This window comes from Protomyctophum bolini, assembly GCF_963924005.1.
Source record: "Protomyctophum bolini genome assembly, chromosome: 24".
In the NCBI taxonomy this organism is placed as follows: domain Eukaryota; kingdom Metazoa; phylum Chordata; class Actinopteri; order Myctophiformes; family Myctophidae; genus Protomyctophum; species Protomyctophum bolini.
This window is the reverse complement of record NC_137885.1, coordinates 16,227,549-16,253,683: the sequence shown is the minus strand read 5'-3', so window position 1 is coordinate 16,253,683 and position 26,135 is coordinate 16,227,549. Positions and strand designations below refer to the sequence as shown.

At 40.6% G+C, this 26,135-nt stretch overlaps 1 protein-coding gene across 1 annotated transcript; it reads left to right on the top strand.

The window, feature by feature from the left end:
- The first annotated feature begins 3,328 nt into the window (after positions 1 to 3,328).
- On the top strand, positions 3,329 to 25,833 carry LOC308312010 (ankyrin repeat domain-containing protein 10-like). The gene is made up of 6 exons (XM_080758859.1): positions 3,329 to 3,708; positions 7,004 to 7,156; positions 12,120 to 12,211; positions 20,016 to 20,266; positions 21,385 to 21,474; positions 23,866 to 25,833. Exons 1-6 carry the CDS (start codon positions 3,505 to 3,507, stop codon positions 24,369 to 24,371), a joined length of 1,296 nt encoding a protein of 431 aa, XP_080614985.1. The 5' UTR covers positions 3,329 to 3,504; the 3' UTR covers positions 24,372 to 25,833.
- Positions 25,834 to 26,135: the final 302 nt, after the last annotated feature.

The following is a 26,135-nucleotide window of genomic DNA, read 5'->3' as shown; positions in this document are numbered from 1 at the left end:
TCGTTGGTGCCACACTCACCATTAATCCAAGCAGAGGTCCTCACAAGTGTAAGTAAACCACTGCCGTGCTCAGCAATGGCCTGTTGCAAATAAATTGATATTTTACTTGTGCATATTCAGATAATCTTCAACCGATTGTTATAATTCGAAGTGGTATATATTCTGTGGAGTTTATATTTTCATTGGGTGTACAAGTCATGTTTTTAATATGCCTTTATCAAATGATATAGAGAGATGGTATAGGCTAGTGCCCAGGCCAAATGCCATTACGCAGTAGCCTACACCAACAAGTCTATGCGTGGCATGTGAAACTATATCGTGCTGTATTTTGCTTTCCATTTCATGATCATGGTCATGTGAGGAGAGACAGAGAGAGAGAGAGAGAGAGAGAGGGGTGTGAATGGAATCATCGTGCGTGCGCATATATGGCACATCTCTCTCATGTTTAGGTCATTGTCACGGAAGCCGTGGATATACAAGCTCCAAGTGTTGGGTCCACATACAGCGCGTTGTGAGCTTGCAGATCGTCTGTGCCACACTCACCATTAATCCAAGCAGAGATCCTCACAAGTGTAAGTAAACCACTGCCGTGCTCAGCAATGGCCTGTTGCAAAGAAATTGATATTTTACTTGTGCGATATTCAGATAATCTTCAACCGATTGTTATAATTCGAAGTGGTATATATTCTGTGAAGTTTATATTTTCATTGGGTGTACAAGTCATGTTTTTAGAGGGTGCAGACTGCAGAGAGAAAGGGAGAGGTGTGAATGGAATCGCATCGTGTGCGCATATGATATATGGCACATCTGAATACCGGAAGACTCGACCCGGCGAGATATCTTAACCTTTGGCGAGTCTTCTTCTTCGCTTTTTTATTTCTTTTTTTAACGGCGGGCTGTGGGAGATGTCTGACGCAGGCCCCCCAAGGCCCAGAATTCTTATTATTTGGTCCAAAATGATTTATATATATTATAATCACACAATCAATGACCGGATCGTTTGCAGCTGGGGTTATACCTCGTGCAAGATATCTTCACCTTTGGCGAGATTTCTTCCCCTTTTGGCGAGTCTTCTTCACAAAGGGTAAAAGTCTTCTTCACAAAGGGTAAAAGTGGCGAGTCTTCTTGTTACCGCACATCTCTCTCATGTTTAGGTAATTAAGGGCTCACCATTGACTGCATGTCACTGCCATGCTTATTACCAGCAGATGGCAGCATTTGTTCCTGTTCCATATTGTCCCGGAGGCTGCTCACATAATGTCCTTATGAAGCATGTCTGTGGTGTTTGTTTTAAATGCGTCACTAGAAGTGGACTAATGGTGGTTATTTTTATTAATGCGTCACAAAAGAAGTGGGCTAATGGTGATTTATTTTATTATGGATTATGAGACGATTTAGCATCTATTTCCACTAGGACAAAACTGTCATCATGGCATGTGGTAGAGTAGCCTAAGGGTGGGATGGGACTCCTTATAGAGAGAGTCATATTTATAATTCGAACGAAATCGTCTAGCGTTTTCCCACAACTCTTCCCTATAATTAATTATAATAACAGAAATTTGGAGCCAGGCATATCAGTCTGTCTCGAGAGATTTATAAATCACATAGGGCAGGCGGCAGGCCATATTACCTGAATTTTCATCATTAATTAAGCATAGGCTACTTCTGTTTTTAACTTTAAATAACATATTAGACTACTTAATTAAGCATAGGCTACTTCTGTTTTTAACTTTAAATAACATATTAGACTACTTACCATAATTGCGTATAGGTGCTGCTGGGCAACTTAAACTAGAATACACAATTTAAATAAATACATATATTCTGTAAATATGAAAAGTAGCTGTAAAGCTGTTAATGTTAGAGTATAAAGTTAATTTAGGTGTAGCCCCCAGCCAAGACCCAGACCGCAACAGTCCTGACTCCTGCCAATCGGAGGTTGCCACTATTGGTCTGGCGATGGGAGCCTGGGAGTCCCGGGTCTATGGTTCAAACCCCGCTTCCGCGCAATGCTATAAATATATAGGCATATGTTTCTGAAATGTGGAGTAAAAAGAAGGGCAAGGCTGCAAGGCTATCAAAATAACTGAAATGTAAAGTAGTAGGCCTACTTAGGCATATAGACTAATTAAACAAATGCCTTTTGAAAAACTTTTGTCAAAAATCTCCTCATTTAGGTTTATTGTTTACTGGTCTACTCTAACTCTGGGTTTATACAATTCCGTCTCCGTTATTATATGACTGAGAAAGTTATGGTCGCAAATAAAGGCAGTCTATAGGTCAACGCGTAAAAACTGTTATGAGATAAATGACGTCTGGTCTGACAAGCCTACATAATTATTTTTCATTCGCAGATTCGGTTGAAACTAAGAAATCCGGATCCGGATTAGGAGCGGCGGAGCCACCATAAATAAACTAGGCCTATGAACATATAAACTATATGTTTGACGAAGCCGTTTCCCTCAAGTGAAATCCACTCCGGGATTTGTCCTTCTCTGAAGTTGAGTGGAGGGGACCACCAGTGGTGTAATGGTAGCCTACTCAAGTAGCCTACTGTATAGGCTACTTAACCTGAGTACAAATCTGGTTTATTTTATTTTATTTTCTTTTCTTTTCTTTTCTTTTCTTTTCCTGGATTATTTCCCATTTTTTAATAGGCTACTTTTAAATAAATTCTACTTCACTCCAATAGATCCTCACAGAGACACATTTGTAGGCTAATATGTTTTACTCCACCATACAATTATTTTAAAACCTTAGTTTTAGTTACTTTGAAGATTTTAATTAGCCTATTACAAAACATACAAACCACTACAATTCGGCCAAAGATGTTGTTTATATTCGAATTCCAGGCCTTTACTTGTAAAAGGGTATTTCTGATACAAATACTTTAAGGAAAAGAAGTGAGTGGTTTTTCCACCACTGGGGGACCACACATCCTTTCCTCTTCCTTTGTGTAATGTGTATACAGTACAGTACAGTACCTAGCCTACAGTAACCGATGATTCAACTACACCACAACTAGGCACAGCACGACGGGAAGTGGCTTAATTTAGCCTTCAAAATACAGGCACAGAACTCAAATGTTGTATTAAATCTCTACACTCACACTGAACCGATCATACTGGGGAAATGTTTTTTGGCTGAAAACAACATATTATTTTTTCTTATTGCTCGAAAAACCTTCTGCAAACTGTTAATACATATTTTAATAGGGTTTTTTTTGAAGTCCGCAACCGGAAACCTCCTTCGCCTCGGGCCTCTTAACTTGGCGGACATGACACACAACAACGGTTGGTGTGCGTCTTTCTTTCATTTCAGAGCAGGAGACAGACTAGAGCAGCAGTCAGCAGCAGAGCACTCTGGCCGGGGGTGGAAGAGAGAGTGAGACAGAGACCAGCCACACACACACACACACACACACAAAGAAGCTGAGAGAGAGAGAGAGAGAGAGAGAGTCGTTATCATTTTGTTTTCGTGTACATTCTTTGTTTTGTATTCGTCATGTCCGTCGTCGGACTGGAGTCTGCGGGTTTCTCCAACGAGGAGATCCTGAACGTGCGTTTCCCTCTCCACCGCGCGTGCAGGGATGGGGACGTGGGCGCCCTGTGCGCGCTGCTGCAGCGCTGCACGGACACCGCGCACCTCAACGCCGAGGACTCTGTCTACGGATGGAGCCCCATCCACTGGGCCGCGCATTTTGGAAAGGTAGGGCTATTTATTATGATGTATTACTAGCCTATTATTTATTATAATACAGGCTGCTAGTGCTACGTGTAGATGTTAGCAAAAAATATATACAAAAATGAACAGATCTACAAGCTATCAGCGCGTCTCTCGACGCGACTATAGTTGATAGCTTTGTAGATCACAACAGTTATTTATTTATTTATTACAAAAGAGACAATGAACGTGTTTTGTTGACGCAAAAGACAGCTAATACGTTTTTGGCGCAGCTTTTCATTGAATTGGGCGCCAACAGCTCTATGGGTCTATTTATTTATGGATAATGATTTACAGCAGGGTTTTTTCCCCCTTTCCTCCTTCCTTCTCCTTGTTTTATGATGATGTTTCAGAGCTTTTGGTTGGCTGTTGGCTGTAACCAATGAGCGCCCAGGCGCCAAAACAAACGCAAGTCAAATATAAAAACAACCCAGGAGGCCCAGCCTCCTCCTCCTCCTGTCCTGACAGAATCTGAGCCATAAAAAACACAAACAGTCCAGTTTGCCATGGCACAGTGCCTGCCCCGTGCTGTGTTACTTAACCCCTTCTGTTCTCTCACTAGACTAGGCTAGTGCACAGTGATCTGGACTTTGAAAATGTGTGTGTGTGTGTGTGTGTGTGTGTGTGTGTGTGTGTGAGAGGCAGGCTGGCTGGGCAGCATTAGTTTTGGCTTGCATGGCCAGTGTGGCAGAGGATGGAGAGGGTAGATCTACATACAGTAGGCCTATATCACAATTTCTGAATGCTTATAGAGTTAAACCACATTTTGAGATTCTTCTTTGTCATTACTGAATTGAGTACTACAGACGAATAACAGTTTAAGTCCACACTATCAATAATGTATGAATGATGGATAAGGGGGTCAGGGCAACGAGGCCTTTTCGTGGAGGGGTCAGATTAAAATTTGGACTTAAACTGTTATTCGTCTATACTATAGACTACTATAGTACTCAATTATTGAAATTCGCTCAGCAGATGGCTCTTAGAATGATGGACACCTTGGGCAGCTGTTAGGGGTTTAAGGGTCTTGCTCAGTCAGGGTTACTTTGCCATGTAGATTTGGCGACCCGAGAGTTGAATGTGCGACCTTTCCAATTCCCAGACAGCCTCTGCCTACCCACTCAGCTACAGCCACTCGTAACTATATATTATCCATGATTGCTCGGCCATAAATTCCACTCCTAAATGCATGTTGTGACTGGGATTATGTTATAAAGGGCATATATTGTTTGAGGGAGAAACAAATAAACACACCAAAAAAGAATCTTCCTGCCAAGTCACTCAAGTCGAGTGCCAAGAATACATTTACATTTCAAATCCTTAATCAACAACACAATGTTAGTGTTTTGCATTATTTATAGATCTAACATTCACTAAATAATTTTATTTAGGGCCTCTGTTGTTTATTTTCAAGTCCCGACTCCCCACATTTAGAGGCATGAAGGAATACACAATGTCAATACTGGCCTACTATGCAGTAAAATAAAGGGCAAGGCTTAACCCATTTTGGGCGGGAAGCCGGGAACCCCTTTTGGTGTTTTAAACATGTTATAATTTAGCTATTGAAAAATAGCAGATCTACAAGCGCGCAACAGAGGCTTGTAGGTCTGCTATTTTTGAAAAATCGTGAAAATATTTATTTCAGAAAACTGGAGGGTTTAGAAGATTTATTGAAAGTTAAAACAGATCCAGCAATGCTCGTGACTGACATTGGCAACTTTGGCATTGACCTGTGGTGCACTGCATGTGCAAGACTGTCCGACTAGGTGTTTTTTTCCATAAGAAAGAAGGAAAAAAGTGAAGTGAGATGAAAGCCAATACTAGTAGTTTTCACAAGTCCACTTGAATCAGCATGCATGTTAGCCGTGGCACAGTGGCGAGGGCAGAGAAGACAGACAGAAGGGTGTGTAGCGTGTGTCTACTCTGTACCTGTGTGCACATGCCCATCATGTCCACAGACACTGAAAAAGACCGCAAGGTCGAAACGTCGCACATTGCTGCTGTGCTGTGAATACAATTTGAGCGTTTTAAAGTGAGCTAGTGTCAGCCCCCCATCTCGTTTTTCATGATTCTGTTTTGGCAGTTTGGCTCATCAGCAATTCAGCACCAAGAAGAAACGGAGGATGCTCGTTATTTTGTGTTTGAAAGTTATTTCTTTTGCTGAACTTATCTGTATGTGTATAGCACGTTTCACACGATGGTCTCTTTTACTGAGTGAAAACAAAGCAGAATATGGAGAGAGGGGAGAGAGTTATAGGTGTGACAACTTCCATGCACTGTCACACAAGAGACCAGCACAAAGGACACTGTTTGTTCACTGTTGATGGTCTGTATAGCCATTGTCAATTTGAGTGGCAAAGTGAGTTTAGCGTTGTTTAACAGTGTTTAATGCAATCGGATAGGACTTTTCTGTTTCTACGTATGGGCTGTCGAGGCCAGAAAGTAGTTTTTTGCCACTCAGTAGGCGTTCCCGGCTTCGCGCATAACCTCCGGGTATGATGATGATGTCACGCGCATACCCTCTATAAATGTATTCATGCATAGTGCAGATTTGTAAGTATTAATATGTATTTTATTCTGATCTCTCTATTCTTACCTGTACCGCTCCTGTGTTTCACCCTTACTGCTTTAAAATGCCATTGCCCTTGTTTGGGGGATTTTTTTTTCTTTTCTAGCACTATATATGCCTAAAACCCACATTGGAAAAGAAAGGTAGTCAGTCGGCCTGGTTTAAAAAAGATACGGTGTGAATGTTTGCGTGGGAAGTGGTAGGCCCAGCCAGATGACTTGGGGAGTGGCAGTGTCTAGGACTGTACCTTGGGCGGGAACCCATTGGAAAAGTGATTCATGGGTATTTGAACTCTGTCAACAACGGTGGCAACTTGCAAGTGGTCGCTGGATGGCCTCTGTAATACAATAACCTTATTGTAGATTACGTTGGTGATACTGAAGTGTATTAGGCCCGAATTACACACATTCTGCTTCAGCTATTGTTATACAGTCACGCATACAGTAGTTCCTGTGACCGACTGCAGCACGGATGATATGAAATGTCACTGGCAGCGGTTTGCTGAATAGACTGTTCTGCCGTGTGACACAATCTATGACGAATCAATAACGGATGCATGCTGCTGTGCTCTCTTCTCTCAACACGCAGTGAAGCCTTTTAATTGATTTTGAGCCGTGCTGCAGAATTCTGCATTCGCCCCGCCACCAGCTTCTTCCATCGTCTCACTGTTTTCCACTTGTTTTGTTTCTCAAACATATTGTTCCACTGCAGCTGGAGTGTGTCATGCGCCTGGTGCAGGTGGGCTGCGAGGTGAACGCAGTCACCACCAAGTTTGCGCAGACGCCGGCGCACATCGCTGCCTTCGGGGGTCACCCAGAGTGCGTGCTTTGGCTGCTGCAGGCCGGGGCTGACGTCAACAGACAGGTGGGTCTCTCCGTCTCCCTGTCTCTTGTGTACACATACTGTCACTCCCGCCATAGTCATAAAACGACACAGTAGTTCTGGATACTGAATGGATTTATTCAAGCTCTTGTCAAAGCTCAAAACCAACCGTCGAACTACATAAAATAAAGCATAAACAAACAAACACTCGTATTGACATCAAATCACGTCATGACATTGTGCAATACAAGTAAATGAATGCGAAACAAAAGAAAATACACTTTAGCTATTGAAAAATAGCAGATCTACAAGCTCATAGCGCGCACCGAGTGGCTTGTAGGTCTGCTATTTTTTTTTAATCGTGAAAATGCGGCGCAAATCTTTGAATATATATTCTTTCAGAGCGAACGTATTTAACTCAAATCTTTGCTTCTGGGGGGTCCCTGGAACAACATATTTTCAGATGGGGGTCGGCAGCCAATTACATATATTTTTGGGGGTCCTTGACATGAACGACTTGACATATACGACTGACGTATAGAAACATGGGATTTTTCAGAAAACTGTCAGTCTAAATGGGTTAAACATAGTTAGCATTTAGCAAAGACTCCATTTTGCCCTTTAGCTAACTATACTGAAATCTAAAATAAAATATCAGATCCCATATGGACATGGTTAAGCCTTTTCTTACAGTAGCTAGCTATTACCAAGTTGGCAGCAGTGATTTTGGTGGTTTTACAGTATTTATGACCAAGAAACAGACAAACTGAGGAATGGTTTGTGGTACTGGTTAAAGTTAAATAAGCTGACTACATGCATGCATACGGCTGCTGTTGTGCATGCCAGACTAGAATGTAGGGTTCACATTGCAATATTTACTTTGCAATATGTAGCATTAATTTCACAAGATAATATGCAGATGTCTAAACTTCAATAGTGCCATTTGGAAAGAACTCATCACTAGTAGCAATGATGTACTGTAGACTGTGCATGCAAGACCAGTTACCAAGGAGTCATTAAACGTTACATAATATAATGATTTAATGACAGTCCCTGTGATGCAAACCTTGCTAGTTTTCATTTTCTATCCACAAGTAAAACTGTTTTCGTACTATGTATGTGACTGTGGGCCGTCTGTGTCAGTGTGAACCGTGTCGAACAAAATGTAATGCAACTCCTACAATTCCAAGTGCTCAGGGTGGCGGGTCCCCAATTCAAATATGATTCTTCACCAGCATTGTTTTTGGCATTAAGTTTAGATTTTAGTTTTATTCATAGTCTCTTGAATAGTTTTCATTTAGTCTTAGTCATATTTTAGTCACCTGGACTGTTTTAGTGTTAGTCTAAATCTACAGTTGATTTAGACGACTCAAATGTTTTTGGCAGGCATTGATGCCGTTCTAATGACTGATTATACACTTGCTGAAAATAGCCGATCTACAAGCTCACAACGCGTCGCGCTGTGACTCGTTGTAGATCTGCTATTTTCAGCATGCAACCAAGTGTAAAATGACTTATACTGGATCCCTTGTCCACTAGTCCCTTCCTAACATTTTAGTCTAGTTTTTATTTCTTGACAAAATTGTCAGTATATTTAGTCTTTTCATTTAGTGTAGTTTTCGTCAGTGAAAAAAGGTAGTCGACTTATATTTTTAGTCTTAGTTTTAGTCGACGGCTTCCTAAAAGGTTTGAGGACCACTGGTTCACCAACACTGTGAGCGTTGTCAGCTGTCAGACACACTCCACATCAGCTCAGCGGGACGTCCGGCGGCAAGTCTGTGACCTCTCGTTGGAAATGGATGTAGAGAGGAAGCTCTTTAAATGGAAATCGGATTAGTAGGTCACAGCTGCGTAACCTTCTACTTAAGCCTGTCCCACTAACTTCTAACGACATATTTCATGTCGTAATTATGCAGGGGCAACATGCGCAACTGCTCTTCCCCGAGGTTGGTTTAACCTCGATTGATTATTAATTATATGCCAATAGTGATCCCAGTGGGGCGGTAGAGAGCCAGATGAGAGGTTTATTTACTGTTGATCCGGGGGAGTGACGTGTGAGGTGAAGCGGAAGCCACACAGACGTCATTTGTATTGGAGGGACATTTTGAAATGTATGTAATATGTATTTATTTTCTCTCAAATTAGCGTAAATGGACTGCAAAGTCCCAATAGGTCTGTAACAATTTGTGTTGTGACCCTATTTTTTTAGCGGAACGTACAAAGTAGGACTTGGGTGAATAATCAGACGAATCGATTTTAGTCGATTATTAAAATATATATATTTGATGTGTTGACTAAAAAAAGAATTCTCGATTATTATTCGATGGATTGGAAAGGTAATCGATAGAATTATCGCCATGAAAATAATTGATAGTTGCAGCATTACGGTGACCGCATCTCAGATTTCTCAGAGATTTGGTTCTCAGTAGAAGTGTGCAGGCTGACCTACATTCCAGCTTCCAACAGCGCAGCAGAATGGTGGCTCCGGGGCAGATAAGCCAAGTGAACGTCCCAACTAATATGTGTTGAGTTCTGGTATGAATGGAGGGGAGCTCATCGCGGAGCGGGGCTGAAGAGTCCAGGGCGTCCTTATCACGGGCAGAGCTGTTTCCTCTGACCCTTCCAGACAGAGATGTAAACGGAAACATCACTCATAGGACATAGAATTGAATTGATGTCACTCTCATGGTCAAGGACAGTCTCGTTCGCCCATTTAGACCTGAGGACGGTTGTACAAATGTCTTCTACTGTAAATCCTGACAGTTTTCTGAAAAACCTGTGGTTCTCAAACATTTTCATGTCAAGGAACCCCAAAAATATATGTATTTGGCCGCCGACCCCCGTCTGAAAATATGTTGTTCCAACCCCCCCCCCCCCCTTTTATCTCAAAAATGTTCTCTCTAAAAGAATATACTGTATATTCAAAGTTTTGCACCACATTTTCGCGATTAATTTTTTTTAGCAGACCTACAAGCTCGTAGTGCGGCCCCCGGTGCCGCACTGTGGTGCAAATCTTTGAATATATATTCTTTCACACGATTTTGTAACCCATTTTTCACCCCTGTGTCAATCATCTAATGTGATCCTGGGCTCTACACACCCTCCACCAACCTAGTCCCCATATATGGGGGACATGGGGAGAGCAACGGACTTGAACTCATGCTTCCTTCATGCCTGAGTGTCCAAGTTGCTCCTTTACACCTGACAGGGGGGAGTTTCCCTCACAGCGAACACTTTTAACTCAAATCTTTGCTTCTGGGGAGGTCCCTGGAACTACATATTTTCAGAAGGGGGGTGAATTACATATAATTTTTGGGGTCCTTGACATGAAATATTGAGCACCACTGATACAGAAACATAGGAAAATAGAAAATTTAATTAAAATGCCACTGTTGGTTATCTTATGACTATCCTTCGCTTTCACCTGCATTGTAAACTTTTTCTTTCACGAGCAAAAGCTGCACAGCTTCAGCCTTGTAGACCCAAGCAGCGGAGAGTAGACGTTGTTGTCGTATCCCAGAGCTCATCAAAGGGCGACTGAGTTATTTATTGTAGAAATTGTTGTCATCGTCACCTGTCGCTTACTTTATTACTACAACAGTCTTCTGGTGGCACCGCTCTAGGCGCTGGAATATTCTCTGCAGAATCATCTACTAAAACCAACCCATTTAGGCCTGACGTCGAAATGTAACAATTTTCTGAAATACCTATGTTTTCAGCGGTGCTCAATATTTCATGTCAAGGACCCCAGAAATTATATTTAATTGGCCACCATCCCCCATCTGAAAATATGTTGTTCCAGGGACCCTGGCTCTAAAAGAATATATATTCAAAGATTTGCGCCACTTTTTCAAAAATAGCACACCTATAGATAGACTAGATCTGCTATTTTTCAATAGCTAAAGTATAACAATGTTTAAAACACCAAAATGGGTTAAGATGTTTTCTGCTCTCTCTCAGCGGCAGTGGACACTGGCTACCGACTCTAAATTAATACTTCCCCATCTGTTAATAGTTGCAGTGATATGTTTTTACCGTCCATCTGGTCCCCCGACAACCGAGAGTTTTAGTGAGTGTTTTTTAAATTCCAGGTATACCTAATAAAGTATATGGAGCTGCTCTCTGTGTGTATCATTTGAGACGGGATCTGTAAGACATTCAGAAGCAATCTGTTTATGCTTTCCACAGTTGGGATTCAGAAACTGTAAATGTTTAGCGATACGTTCAGGATTTAGTAGGAGCTAGCAGAGTCGAGCAGACACACTTTCTTGTCCTTCGCTTTGCAATTCAAATCCATGTCTCCCAGTCCTTGTCTTCATGTTAGCATTTCACATCCCAAATTTACACAATTAGGTGCTGTTAGAAAGGCCAAACAGAGCAGTGGGTGCTGAAAAGAGAGTAACGCGAGTTAATTAAGCGAATAATTTTGCATTATTAACATTTAGCACTGAGAGCCATTCTTAAGCAAACCTTTACATTTAATTGGTTGCTAGGGATGCGACTATTTATTTTATTGCAATATTCATTAAATGTTTTTAAATTAGATCTTTGCCCGAGACCCAAACTAGTGAAATCAGCAGATCTAAAAGCTCACAATGTGTCGCTTCGCACCTCGTTGTGAGCTTGTAGATCGGCTATTTTCTTCTTAAGCATTTGTTTTCTAATTTATGGAATTTCTTTGATTTATTCGTTGATTTCTTCATGAAATTACTGAGACCAATGCATTGAATTTTGTTTTTTAATTCATGTTTTGCTTTTTTGGGGGGAATGTGTTTTGAAAACATTTTGATATAATAATCATTAAAAACAAAATGTAGGAAGCAAAAAATAAGGGGAACCAAAATAAATTGGTCCGTGGGACCCACAAATGGGTTCCACAAACTCAGTGCACAATCTATGTAAAGCGCCTTGGATAAAGGCGCTATATAAATGCACCATTTACCATTTACCAGTGGATTCAGTGCTCTAAAGCACACCTCTACTTTTTTGCATTGTCTGTCTTCAGGATTATGTGGGTGAGACCCCCATCCACAAGGCAGCCCGGGCAGGTAGCATGGAGTGTATCAAGGCCCTCTTGTTGCAGGGCGCTAAGCCGCAGTAAGTACCCCCCAGAGTCTGTCTGTCTTTCTGTCCCTATACACCATGTTATGGCCTGACTCTGACTCCACAGCAACAATGGTATTGTAATATAGAGGGGATCTCAGTCCTGTACTACTTTCCAGTCCTTAGTGTCTTTAGTGTCGATGTATATATATATTAAATTCTAATATTTATTAACCCATTTAGGCCTGACGTCGAAATACAAAAAAAACGTTCGCTCTGAAATAATATATATTCAAAGATTTGTGCTGCATAAACAAACAAGCAGTATTTAAGAATCTCTATAAGAATGGCAGAAAACGGCTCACACACACACACACACACACACACACGTCACCTATTGTTTGCATAGCGAATTTGATCCAAATCAATACAGTATATTAATTATGATGTATTAATTATAAGGAGGACAGCTGGCCTAGGCTGTCAATGTTCCTATCTTTCAGTGAAACACTCGATACAAACGATAGTATTTGCAACCGTCGTCGCTGTAGTCGTAGTGTTGTTGACCAAGCCATCCATTTCAGTTACAAACGACTTTTAAGACGCGGCATATTTTAAAATTATCATTCTAGTTATCATGCTTGGTGTGAACGTCACTTTACCGCCCCTTACAGTTAATCTGTGCTTAGTTGCCACTTTGGATCAAGCTACTGTAGATGGCTTTGTAGTACAAATCTGGCCTGTGGCCTTTCCACCAAATTGAGGTCTGTAAGGATTTGGCCGGGCTGTGACTAGTCCTTAAGCTCATTTATATATTTTGTGTGTGGGGGGCGGGGGGCTACAGATCTTAACATGCAGAGCTCATCAGGCTCCTCCTTGAGAGCGAGTGAGGATGATCAGAAATGCTTTCACAGGCTTTTGCTATAGTCTTCCAATGCACTGCACAGACGTCCCTCTCATCAATACATTATTGTTGCTGTGGTTGTCATTTCTAAACGTAGCTTGTTTGTTTCTAAAGTTTGTTGGTTTATTGTCTCTATTTTAGTTCAATATATCGGTGTTGCTGTTTGACAGGACATGGGTCAAATGCAAGCTTTCTTCCCCTTTCAGTGTTGTGGCCATTTCAGAAATGTAAAAAGTTAAAGTATCTGACTCCTAAACACAGTTTCTGCACGTCCGTCATTGTACACGTGCACATTTGGTCCCTGGAAATATGTATTTGCTAATTATTCCATTACCACAAATGAGACAAACTACTTGTTTTCAATGTATTGTTGAGAGCCTATAAGCCATCATTACATTGCCTATAGGTGTGAGTAACTGAGTAAAATGTAAAGTTACAAAAAGTTTGGAAATCTGTACTTTGACCTGCTTCAGATATCGTTAAAACTGGAGACACTTGTGAATTCTAAGAATCGATTCCTGTACCCAGAATAGAAATACGAAAGCTCTCTCACCATGGGCTAGTATCCAAAATATTTCCCATGCATTTCTTTAAAAATAATTAATTGCAGATTTAATTGGTTTAATTTTAGAATTGGGAATTACATTTTCATCCGTGTGGAATTCATTAATTTATATAGTCATCAAGGATATTCCCACAAGAAATATGCATTTGAACCATACTCCTTTCCAAACGTGCTCACCTTAAATTTATTGTAATAAGCGAGTTGTGTTTGTAGTTTAGTTAGTTAGTATAAATAATTTGTGTGTATAATTCAGTTTTCTTTAACAGCTTTAAAATAAAGAATTAGTTCTCACCTGCCGCATGTAATAAGGAGGTAGCATTGACGCTAAGGCAGAGAAGCTCATGTTTATTTTGTTAAATGGCTGTCAATTCAAAAACTAATCCCAGGGCTGTTTTGGAGATTCACAAATCGGACTCAGAACTCTTATGTCTTTGTCTGTAAGAGTTCCATATCTCTCCATGGCTAAGAAAAACCTTTAGGGTGCTAAATGTAGACCAAGGTGAAATCTACAACAAAGTTTAAAGGAGAATTCCATACTAGAAGGCGTTCTTATCTTTATTTGTAGTTGTTATGTCCCCACCAAAGAGGTCCAGGTGTTATATATTGTGCAAAAGTGCATTATTGGCTGTCTCCCCTAATATAAGCCCTCAATGGGGGTTGGGTTTTTGTGCTAATTCACTTATTTCCATCAAAATAAGTAGTAAAGTGTGCCGCTTGGGATACTATTTACATTAAGAAGAGAGGATATACAGTATACAAAAACTATAGATTTTTGAGCGATGGAAATAAGCGAATTAGCACAACACCCCATTCAATTCAATGCAATTCATTGAGGGCTTATGGTAGGGGAGATTTGCACTAAATAACACCTGGACCTCTTTGGTGGGGACGTAACAACTACAAATAAAGGTAAGAAAGCCTTCTAGTTTGGAACACCCTCTGTTGTTTAACTATGGGGGAGTGGATACAGCAATGTCCCTGGGGGTAAAATCAACCTTAAAAAGGATGGACATGCACAGCTGCAGAAAGTAATTACATTGATTAACCATGGGGGTAAAGGTGTAGTTTAAAATCTTCAAACCGCTTTAAAAGGTGTGGTTTAAGGACATTTTGTAATGCCAGTATGCGGAAACGGCAAAGGACGACTAATATAAATGTAAATGTTGCAACCAGCGTCTTTGTGCAGGCAGTCAGGGTCTACTACTGTACTTCCTTGTAGTTAGTACAAGGAATGTGTAGTTAGTAGTTTATATAAAAAAATCTCACTCCAGGCCATTAAACATTACTGTACGTATATATCATAACATCTAAAGGTGAACAGCGACAGTGGGCTTGTTCAATGTTTTGATCATCCCGGTGAAGATCAGACGGGATCGAAACACTTCATAAAAACAATGAGAGCAAATTAGCAGTGTGCATACTTTCTGCTGATTTTCAGTTTGTCCTGTACCTGGTTTTCTAGAGTGGATGCTCTATTACAGTAGCCTGTTATGATTTACTGCTTAAATATGACATCAAATAATAATTAAATTAGACACTTATTTATTTAAGCCAAGTCATAATCATAAAGCTTTGAGTGATTCATTAATTCGGCTTTCAAATACATATGCTAAGCGTTCTCAACTGACAATAGTTTAATAGCAGACTCTCAGCAAACAGTACAAAATTAAAAACTCAAAGGCAATGTATTTTGTGAGTGCAGACGGTTACTTGAGATTCCGTCATTCTGTTCCCAAACAACCATAATATCATAATCATGCCTTGTCTTTTGTTGTTTGGTAACATTCATTATATAAGTAGATAAATACTACGCAATGATAGAATGAGAAAACACCAGGTCTAGTTAATAACTAGCTATTAACCTACAGTACTGATTTACATATTTCAATTGCACTTGCTTTTTAACACAGCATTATAATCAAGGCAGCTTTTTTTTTTTTACATTTTTATCTCACCAAATTCTGACACCATAAGTGTCAATACTTAAAAGAACAAACTAAAATTATCTATCTAGAAGCTTAAATGAACCACTTCCCTAGTTACAACCTTACTGAGCCATTACACTCAGCTGTTTTATACTTAAACTTATAGCGTAGACATTCACAAGGCTCTTAATAATTATTGTATTAATATTAATACTTTTATTTCTAGATCTCATTTTAATCCAAATTACCATGACACGTTTCATGTAATAAAAATGTATTCCAAAGTCAGGGAAAACATTGTAAATGACTACTGTATTTTATCTTATTTGATTAGATATTTTTCCATGAGCTTTTCGGCCTTAGCTAACCTCAGCCATAACAAAGGTTCCACTTTACAGTCAGGGATGAGTGAACAGCACTTTGTTTTTGTTCTACTATTGTTTTCACAATTCCCTTGTTTACATAGGACTGAAACTGTTCTGAATGTATCAATGCTTTATTTTGCAGAACTGTTTTGAGGTTATATATATATTTAGCATTTTCTGAGCAAAGAAATGGCAGTTTATGAAGAATCCAACTGAAAAAAACATTGTCCTGGCTCAGAAAAAAATACAGGAAACAAACAAACAATCAAATCCCCTCCACGTTTTGATGTTTTTTACAGCTACTTGAATTTGAACATGACTTGATTTTCTCGAGTAATCCCAGAAAAGAGGGGAGCAATCCAAATAGGCACTGCAGAATCTGCCGCAAGTGCGTCATCGAACATCTTGCAGTGTTGCCATTGAGTGTTCTCACTATCGCTTCCTACAGTTCCTACACTCTGGCAAACTGGCGAGGTATTTTCCTGCAGTGATTTGGTTTTAATGCTAGGAGAGCAGCCATGATAGCCAATGTCTAGATCTGCATGCTTTGCTTAGACATGCTGTAACTGTTAATCTTGTCCTAATTCAGATACTGTGCAAGCTAACTAACAATGGGGATTAGCAGCGCCCACACTCTGGCCTTTAGATTATAAGACTACAGTCTTAGGCTGAATAATTGCTAGGCTTTAGAAGGAGAAATAGAAGGGAGTGGATGAGTGAAATCTTTGTTTTACACCGAGAAGCACAATGATATGCATCAAATTAAATGCTTCCTTTTAAACAGGTTCTGTAACAACTTGAATGACTGGATTCAAGCCTACCGTGAGATTCCATTTCAGTTCAACCACTTTAACCTTTTTTATTGGGCATATAGGCACACACAAAAAAAAGCAGATCTACAAACGCACAAAGTTCTGCACTGCGGCGTGTTGTTAGCTTGTAGATATTATCTGAATCATTTAGAAAACCTTTGTTATTAATATCACATACCAGACAAGACATCTATGCATGTGGAATAGGGGAATATATATATATATATATATATATATATATATATATATATACACACACACACACACACACACACACACACACACACACACACACTTCAAGTAAAAAAAATCTCCCGTTTTAGATACTGTACTGTACTGAAGTATTATTTATTATTATATCGTGAATATTATGTATTGCCAGTTAAACCTGCTCTGGTTGTGGTCACTTACAATAATGTCTTTATTGAGAAAGATTATATTAATAAGTCAATATCTCACTTCAACAGAACAATTTCAGAACCTGTTGGGGAAACATTTAATTTTGTGTTGGTGTAAATTGGGATTATGTTTAAATAAATATTTCTATATTTGATTTGTTGTTAAGTAGCTAACTTGTGGTGATTTTGTTTCATTTTCTGAAAGTATGTTGATGCATTTTATGTTTATTTTTTTTTGTCTTAAACTTGCGTCTAATCCATGAAGGACAAATCTCTCACATCGTGTGCGTCTTTTTGGCATACAATGAAATTAACCAAAATAGAATAAAGATATTTATCGATCAGCCATTTGATCAGTTTGGAGTCCTATGACACCCAAGTAGTAGAACTTTACCTTAGCACCAGATGTTTAACAGTATAGCTGGTCTGTTTGACCAAAAAATGTACCGGTAATCAAATTATTTGTGGTAAATGTATTGGTACAGAAACGAATCAATATTATATACAATTTATTGATTCAATTTTTAATCTACAATCCATTTCTACTGAATATTCATTGAAAACACAGATGGCACCATTTTTGTCACCGCTAAACCCCTTATCCCTAAACTTCTTAGCCTTTTTTTTACTATTTTGAAATAGTTTTTGAATAGTTCAACTAGCCAATCTACATTAGTGAGCTTGTAGACTGGCCATTTTAACTATTCAAAAGTGTTTTGCAAAATAGTAAAAAAAAAAAAAAAAAGGCAAAGAAGTTTAGGGATAAGGGGTTTAGAGGTGATGAAAATGGAGCCCAAAGGCTTTTCATTGAGCTGTGGACGGCATCATATTGGCACATGGTGATGAAGAGTTTGTCCATTTATGGATTTTGAGCAGAGCAGTGGGAGATGGTCAACAGTCATGAATATGTTAACGCCACAAGAAGCATTTATTTAATGTCCCCCGAGATGTGAATCATGGTCCCTGTTCAACTCTAGTGTCCCTATTCTTATGGTCATCGGCCATAATAGGAATTATATTTGGTGAAAATGGCAGATATCACTCACAGCAGAGTTTGTATGCTGTACCAAAGATTGTTGGTATACTATAGCAGGGAAAAATGGAGGAGAGCAAATATACAAACCTGCTCAACAAAATCGATAATAGGGTTTTTTAATTTGGCTGTTCAATAGAATAACTGCAAAACTTTGACATATTGGTGTACTTGACAACAGAGTGAAAAAGTGGCATGTCCGCACACGATATAATTCTGCTGCACCGTCTGATAAGACTTCGATAGCTTGTGAGCTGCGTCCTTTTTATTTCAAACTAAATACAACAACGTTTCGCCCCTCCGTGCCTTCTCAAATTCAAGGCGAAACGTTGTTGTATTTAGGTTGAAATAAAAAGGACGGGGAGCGGAATTATATTGTGTGCAGACGTTCCACTTTTTGTTCCATTCTTTTATAACCTTTTGGGTCCAGCACCGTATTAGGAAACGTGTACGGTACTTCACAGCAGAACATCTCGTTGAGTAAGAAGAAGATAAGAACAGACTGTAGTAACATTAAGAAAGCTAGTGGCATTATAATGATCTCATCCGGAACATTAAGAAGCTAGTGGCATTAGAGTGATCGCATCCGGAACTGGACTGAAGCCAAGATCTTAATGGCGGTTTGACCACTGTGTGCTGCTGCGTACATTGCTGGTGGGGGTGGTACTGTGTACAGAATATCATGACAATGTAACGCTCGGTCAAGCCAGTAATGCTAATGCTAAGAGCAAGAAGTGCATTATGCTGTTTTTAATGCTATCTGTGAGTTATGTCCTAATAAGTCAAATGTAAAGAGATGGAAATTACTACATGGATTGGCTTGTCAGTTGTTTAGGTATAGTGTAGCAAGTGATATTGAACAAGTTATAGAACAATTCACTACAATTGCTCAGTGCATTTAATGTGTCTTTCGATGTTATATTATAAACTGGAAGATATGTTTGGAAACTGTTGCTATTTTCAAGAATTTCTTAATGAGAGGCCTTTGTATGTAGCATACAACTGTTTCTTTCCTTTTTTGGCCTTTTTGCCTTTATTGAGAGAACGGGAAACATGGGGGGAGAGAGACATACAGAAAAGCTCTTCGGGATCGGGACTTGAACCCGCAACACGCTGCCAGCCTAGGTGCCTGGACCGTTAGGCCAGCCCAGGCCAGCACACAACGGTTTCAAACAATTCAAGGTGCTTTACAGAAAAGTATTAGATTTTCATTATCGTGAGAACGATGGCTTCCATTTTTGCATTGCAACTTTTCAGGACTAGAAAGCCTGCAGTTTCTAATAGCTTGTATTCCCCATTGATGATGTCACTGGAGGAGGGTTTCTAAACTGCCCACAGTCCTCCTATGAGACACAGACAGAGTAGAAAAAGATTGCACCATTTCTTTCATGACCATTAGTGAGGACCTATTATATGAAGATAGGTTGAAAAGAGGTGAAGTTGTCCTTTAAGGTAGAACATTAATAGAGTGCAACAACATTGAATAAATATATATATTTCAGTAGAATAAAAAACGAAATATAGTTGGCGTTGCTTGGTCAGAAAAGAGCCGTTACGACCATTGTATTCAATTGCTTCTGTGTTGGCATATTCATTGATACTAGATCCTCTCCCATTGCATTATTTAGGGCTGGTGTGCCACCCTAATGCCTTTTACGTTCTTATTTCAGGGATGTATGTTATCAGTATAAGCCTTTATACACAGCCTGAGGACAGTAAACCAATAGAGATTTTGTCAAACAGAATAGACAGATATAAAGAGTCATATAGAGAGACTGGTTGTGCAAGTCATGTTAAGAGCTAGCTGACAACGGTCCACGGCGAGACGGTTAAGATCCTCTTCTTCCATTGCACAGCTTGAGGAACGCCAGTGGGCTGACAGCTGCAGACCTAGCCCATGCCCAGGGCTTCCACGAGTGCTCTCAGCTCCTCACCAACGCCCAAAACCATCTCATTCAACTCAATGGATTCCATGCGAATGGAACCCTGAATGGGAACACTAACCACCTCTGCCAGGGCCAGAGCCTCCTCGCCAACGGCGCGGCCAGCAGAAAGAGGCTGCTGAACGACATGGAGACGGTCCACGTGAAGAAAGCCAGAACCGACGGTAAGGAATTCTTCATCAGCCACTGCTTTTCAGTTCACATGATCACTAGTGTAGGTGAGCCAAATGTTTTAACCCGTTTAGAACTGAGATCAGATTCTAAAAATGTCTTCTAAATCCTGACAGTTTTCTGAAAAACCCATATTTCTATCAACTTTTTCATGTCAAGGACCCCCAGAATTATCTGTATTTGGCCGCTGACCCCCATCTCAAAATATGTTCAGGGACCTCCCCAGAAGCAAAGATTTCAGTTAACCCATTCTGACCGGGAACCCATTTTGGTGTTTTAGCATCATGTCGTGCTTTAGCTATTGAAAAATAGCAGATCTACAAGCTCATAGCGCGCCACCGAGTGGCGCGCTACGAGCTTGTAGGTCTGCTATTTTCGAAAAATCGAAGAACGACTGACATTTTTAGAATCTGATCTCAGGTCAGAATGGGTTAATCAGACCAATGTGTGTCCAGTGGAAACCTCGTATGAATCTGATCTCAGGTCAGAATGGGTTAAAAACGATCTTTTCAAAAATAGCAGACGGTGGCGTATGGTGTATCATATTATATTTATTTACTCAACTTTATTTCCTGTTGATCCAGACTAGTGGCCTATTTCATGCTCCGCTGAGCACCCCCGTCTTGTTTTTAATCGTTAGGACTGGAGTGTTCACATGATAAACTCTCGTCTTGTCAAAATGATTATGAAAGGTTTATAACACAGCTGCTGTGATTCACCTCAAATGAGGTATCCGTCCTTGAACCCATTTAGAGATGAGGCCGCATCGGTGTCGCCTTATATAGCTTTTAACCACTTTAACCATTATTTTAAACTTTAGCTGTTGAAAAATAGCAGATCTACCAAGTGCAATCGTGAAAACGTGTGCAAATCTTTGAATAGAATTATATTCTTTCGCAGCAAAGTTTATAACTCAAATCTTTGCTTCTGGGAGGTCCCTGAAAGAAACAACATATTTTGAGATTGGCGTCCGTGGGTCCTTGACAATGTTTACATCGAATGGTTTGAGAACCACTGGCAGAAAACTGTCATGATTTCGAGGACATTTGTAGAATCTGGTCTCAGTCCTAAATGGGTTAAATCCAAGTTCACCGTGCCTCCTTCCTTCCAGGCGTAGACCTGTCCATGAGGATGCTGCAGAACGGAGGCGGCGAGGACCAGGAGAGCATGCACGTGGAGTCCGCACAGGACGTGCACTCAGGTGGGACTGGTCTCGTAACATGTGGGCCTATGGGGTCGGAGGAGGACTGGGGGCCAACGGAGAGCCCCCCTCACGGCCCCAAAGGAATGGAGAACTCTGCCATGGCCTCCATACAGATCCCTTATAGCTGCACTAATTCCTACGCTTATCTGTAATGGGCTCTGTCCCACACCGAACATGCTAGAATTGTTCTTTTCTAGAAGTATGTGTATACGCTGGGTTCAATATGTTCTTGTGTTAAGGTTTATGGCAAGAAGTAAGCTTGTTTTATAATGTTGAAGACGTGTTGCTATTAGGGTTGGGCGATATTAAGGTGATACTGATAATATATTGTGACAATATCTTACATTTAAAAAATAGTTAAATAGGACATTTATAAGCTCACGGCTTATACAGCAGTATAACATTAGGCATGAGTGATTAAAAGTAAGAAAAGACAACACTTATGCCATATCACCATATTACGATATGCAACACCCAAGTCTCATATCACAATGTCAGTATATCATGAATATATTGCCCAGCCCTAATTGCTATACAATGTTATGTGTTGATCTATAAAGTTGTTTTCTAAGCAACTTTTTCTAAGCCATCCAAACTGAAAGATATGCATCTGGCATGTTCATGTTCAACGATCAGTTATCTTGACATGCATATTAATGCATGGAAGACTTAATTTCCTCATTTAACACTGAAAACAATTAGACCTTAACAGGCATCTTGGAATTTGTTTTTGCACTACGGTCTTTGTCCATTTTATTATTTACTGTCGGCTTGGGCCACAGTAGCTCAAGTGAAATGTAACACGTTGAGTGGACCACATTCCTTCTTGTTTTTTCTCTCCATTTGATTGGTTTCATAAACCACATGGCATGAAGCGTGTCTCATACGTCTTACAGCATTCCATCTTCAAATTGATTTATAGGCCTTCTTTTATATAATACCAACCTACCATTTGTAGTGTATGTAGTGAAATGTAATCTTTGCTTGAATGATTCTTTAAAAGAATATCGTACTTAGGGGCGTCTGGGTGATGATTGAAGGGGTAAGGTTCCGTCCCACCACCACCGCCGCGGTGGAGGAGACCGGGGTTTGATTTCCTCCACGGTGAACGTGCTCCTCCCCACGTGTTACTGCATGTCCTTCAGGTGACACCTCCTCGCCGCCGAATGAAAAGAGGCGCTCGCCGACTCCACGTGTATCGGAGGAGACGTGGTTGTTTTGCACCTTTCCCAAGTGGCCGTGACTGGGACTAGAGCGCATTACAGGTAGCCCTGGGTTCCAGCTTGATTCGCCGCGCTCCGTGGATTTTAAATTACAAATCCATGGAACGCAGCGAATCAGCCTGGAACCCAGGGCTACATTACAGTATAGCAGACATGTTGCGGTTTCACAGATAGAAAACCCATTACATTTTCTTATACAGATTTTGGAAAATATTTAAAACTCATTTTAAACCTGCAACAACCTGCAACATCCTATCTGTGGAACCACAAAATGGCCGCTATCGCGCAGTGGGGAATTGACGTGATGGCAAAGTGGGGGACTTACTTAAGCTGTAATGTCAAAAGGGAAGCATTTATAAGTGAGCCCATTTTGCACTGTGAAGTTGATTGTAGAAATAATTCAATGTAGCTTGGTGATTAAGTGCTTTTTCTAATGTATGGCAATACAAATTTCAATATAAAATACAGCGTTTTATATGCAACCTTTAAGCAAATCTTTGGGCTTGTGCAATGCTAAAAGAGTTATGCATTGTTAATGACTAGTTTTCAACCTCATGGTGTAATGTTGAATCAAAATTAGCAATGAAAAGGCCTACTCTGTTTAAGAAATAAAACAAATTATTATACCATATGATTCAGTTTAATTCTTAATACCAACATTCACTTATGTTCGGCCTGTAGTGGTTACCGTTTCTGTGTGTGTGTGTGTGTGTGTGTGTGTGAGTGTGCGTGCGTGTGTGGGTGCATTGCTCAAACCTGTAGCCTAGTGCCCTGCTGTGAGACACTGCAGGAATGTTCTACTTTTGCTATAAGACTGCCCTCTAGTGGTTATACAGATCAGGGACGGGTGACCAGGTATATTGACTGCTACAAGACACAATTATATGTCTCTGTTTGATCGTATCACTTGACAAATGACACCAGTGGCGTCTTGTGAAGATACAGATACCGTTCTTTAGAGACAACAAACCTACAATGGCAACTTGCCCCCAATATTTATCTGGACATGGACTATAATGTGCAAAAACAAATTTGTACCTGTATTGATAGTCTCTGTTTATGAGGAGACTTGCTTAAATGCAATCCCTGGATGGACTTTTCACTGCATCTCTTCTTCACCACTGAATCTGACCCTGTGACCCATGTCTTCTTTTGAAAATGGCAGAGGAGGACCCCAAAGCCATGTCCAACGGTCATACGGTTGGTGTCCCCAACTCTGGCTCCACCAATGGACATTATGACGCGCTGCCTCACGTCAACGGAGTCAACGGCTCGGCCTCCGGCGACAGCGTCTCTGCGCCGTGGAGATCGGCGACGGCGCCACCTCGGCCGGCGAAGATCGAGCTCTCCCTGGCGCTGACCGGTCAGGTGTCGTCGGGGCAGACGACGACCGCGGCGGCCCCCGGCGGTGGTCGCTGCCCCACCGACATGTGCGGCTCGTTGCATCTGACGGAGAGCCCGAGCAGCTGCGTGGCCTACCGGCCTGCCTGGGGCATGATGGGGTCCGACGCGGGGGACTCGCTGCACTACGGCCACTACCACGGCTTTGGGGACACGGCGGAGGACCTGACAGAGACCAGCAGCCGCCTGGAGCACAGCTTCAGTGTGTACGCCGAGCAGCATTACAACCAGGTCATGGTCAACACCATGCAGCTTTTCCACGGATCATAAAGTGGAGACACTTACTGTCCAGATTCTGGGGCCAAACGTTTGGCGAAAATAGACGATCTACAAGCTCACAAGGCGTCGCAAATAATGCAACGCCTTGTGAGTTTGTAGATGCAATGACATTTGGTGTAGGGGGAGAAAATATAGTATAGACCCCCTGGGGGCACCCCAGTCAACAGGTTTAAGTGGTTAGTCAGATCAATGGCTACAGTTGCGTCCCAGTTTCTGCTTTAAGTCTGCCTGAGTATCGTATGTTTGACTTTGATTGCACTGTTTATGGCAAGGCAATGAGGTGCGATGTGTTGTGTCAGACAAGATGAGTCCCTCCCAGAAGGTAACCTTTTCAAATGACCTCAGTCCAACTCCCATGTTTTCTGTGCCCAGGGACTGTTCGCCTTAAACTTAACAGTTTGTAATGACATTGAAAGGACCATATTGTCCCATATCTACCAAAGGAAAGAGATAAGTTAAGTATTTTCCCCCCTTCTTTGTGAAAGGTTGTTTGTTTTACAATATTTACGTTGAGTTCCAGAGATTGTGGTTGGGGTTATCCAATTCTAGTTGATTGGTTGGTGCGTAATGTAGGCCTTTGGCAAAAAATGTATGGAAGATGTGCAAGACATTCTATCAGCACTATTAGAACCGGGGAAGGGGAATGTTCCGTAGACTTACTAATGTATGTAATGGTAATGTGTGTAATTTGCTAGGGTGGAACAGTTGTGTTCAATAAAACTGTCCCATCTGGTATGCCATGCTTGTTTTGGATTGCATACCGTATGTGAGTGGGATGAGTTTTGGTTTAATTGTGGCCAGTGAATTTAATAGCAGTAGTAGCTAATCTGCCTGGCGAGATGTATGAGACCTTAAGGTTTCAATACCGTGGGGCACAGTGAGTTTTCACAGTTTGAATGTAGAGCTATAATGCTAAATGTGCACAATTCTGCCAGCAAATTTAGACATTCCATCTTTTTTTTATGTAAACTGCTACCAAAACAACAGTAGGAATTCAAAGAACTGTTCAAATTAACAAGTGTATTGTGCCGTCACTTCGGCTATGCTCAAATATTTTTTACCTTTATTTTTTTTAATTAAAGTGGTAAATAAGCAGTGGTGTTTGTTAATCTCAGTGGGGTAATATTTTAAGCAGCATGTAAACTGCTATACTGTCATCTTCAGGAATGCCTCTCGGGTCATCCTGTTTGTTTGGCAATTATGTTATGTTCACATAGTTCACCAAGAACAACAAAAGACACACTTGCTGCTCCACAGTGGGTTTTGTTATAATAATTTTATGTTCCACCCCTATAGTTTTACAGTATTTACATATAGAAAGTGTTTTTTATACTGAACTCTAAATGACTAGTGACGTCATTGTTTTTTGTTTTGTTTTTCCACTCAAAACAAAACACTGACTGTAAACCCCATGTATTTTGACATGAAATTTTATTAAATGGTTGCAGTCTCACGGATAGTTATTTATTTGTGTGTGTGTGTGTGTGTGTGTGTGTGTGTGTGTGTGTGTGTGTGTGTGTGTGTGTGTAAAAAATGGAAGTAAAGTGCTGACAAATAATTGTGCTGACAAAATTGGTACTGGTATAATCTGTACTATTTCCTTACTCTTTTCCGCAGATTGAAGGTGAAAGAGTGTAAACTAAGGAGTCACACTTTTGAATGGCTCTTTCTTGGTAGGGAATTCCACCTTTTGGTGGCATAACAGTAGAATTAATTCACCCTACCTTTCATTCATAATATTGAGTTGTATGTTAT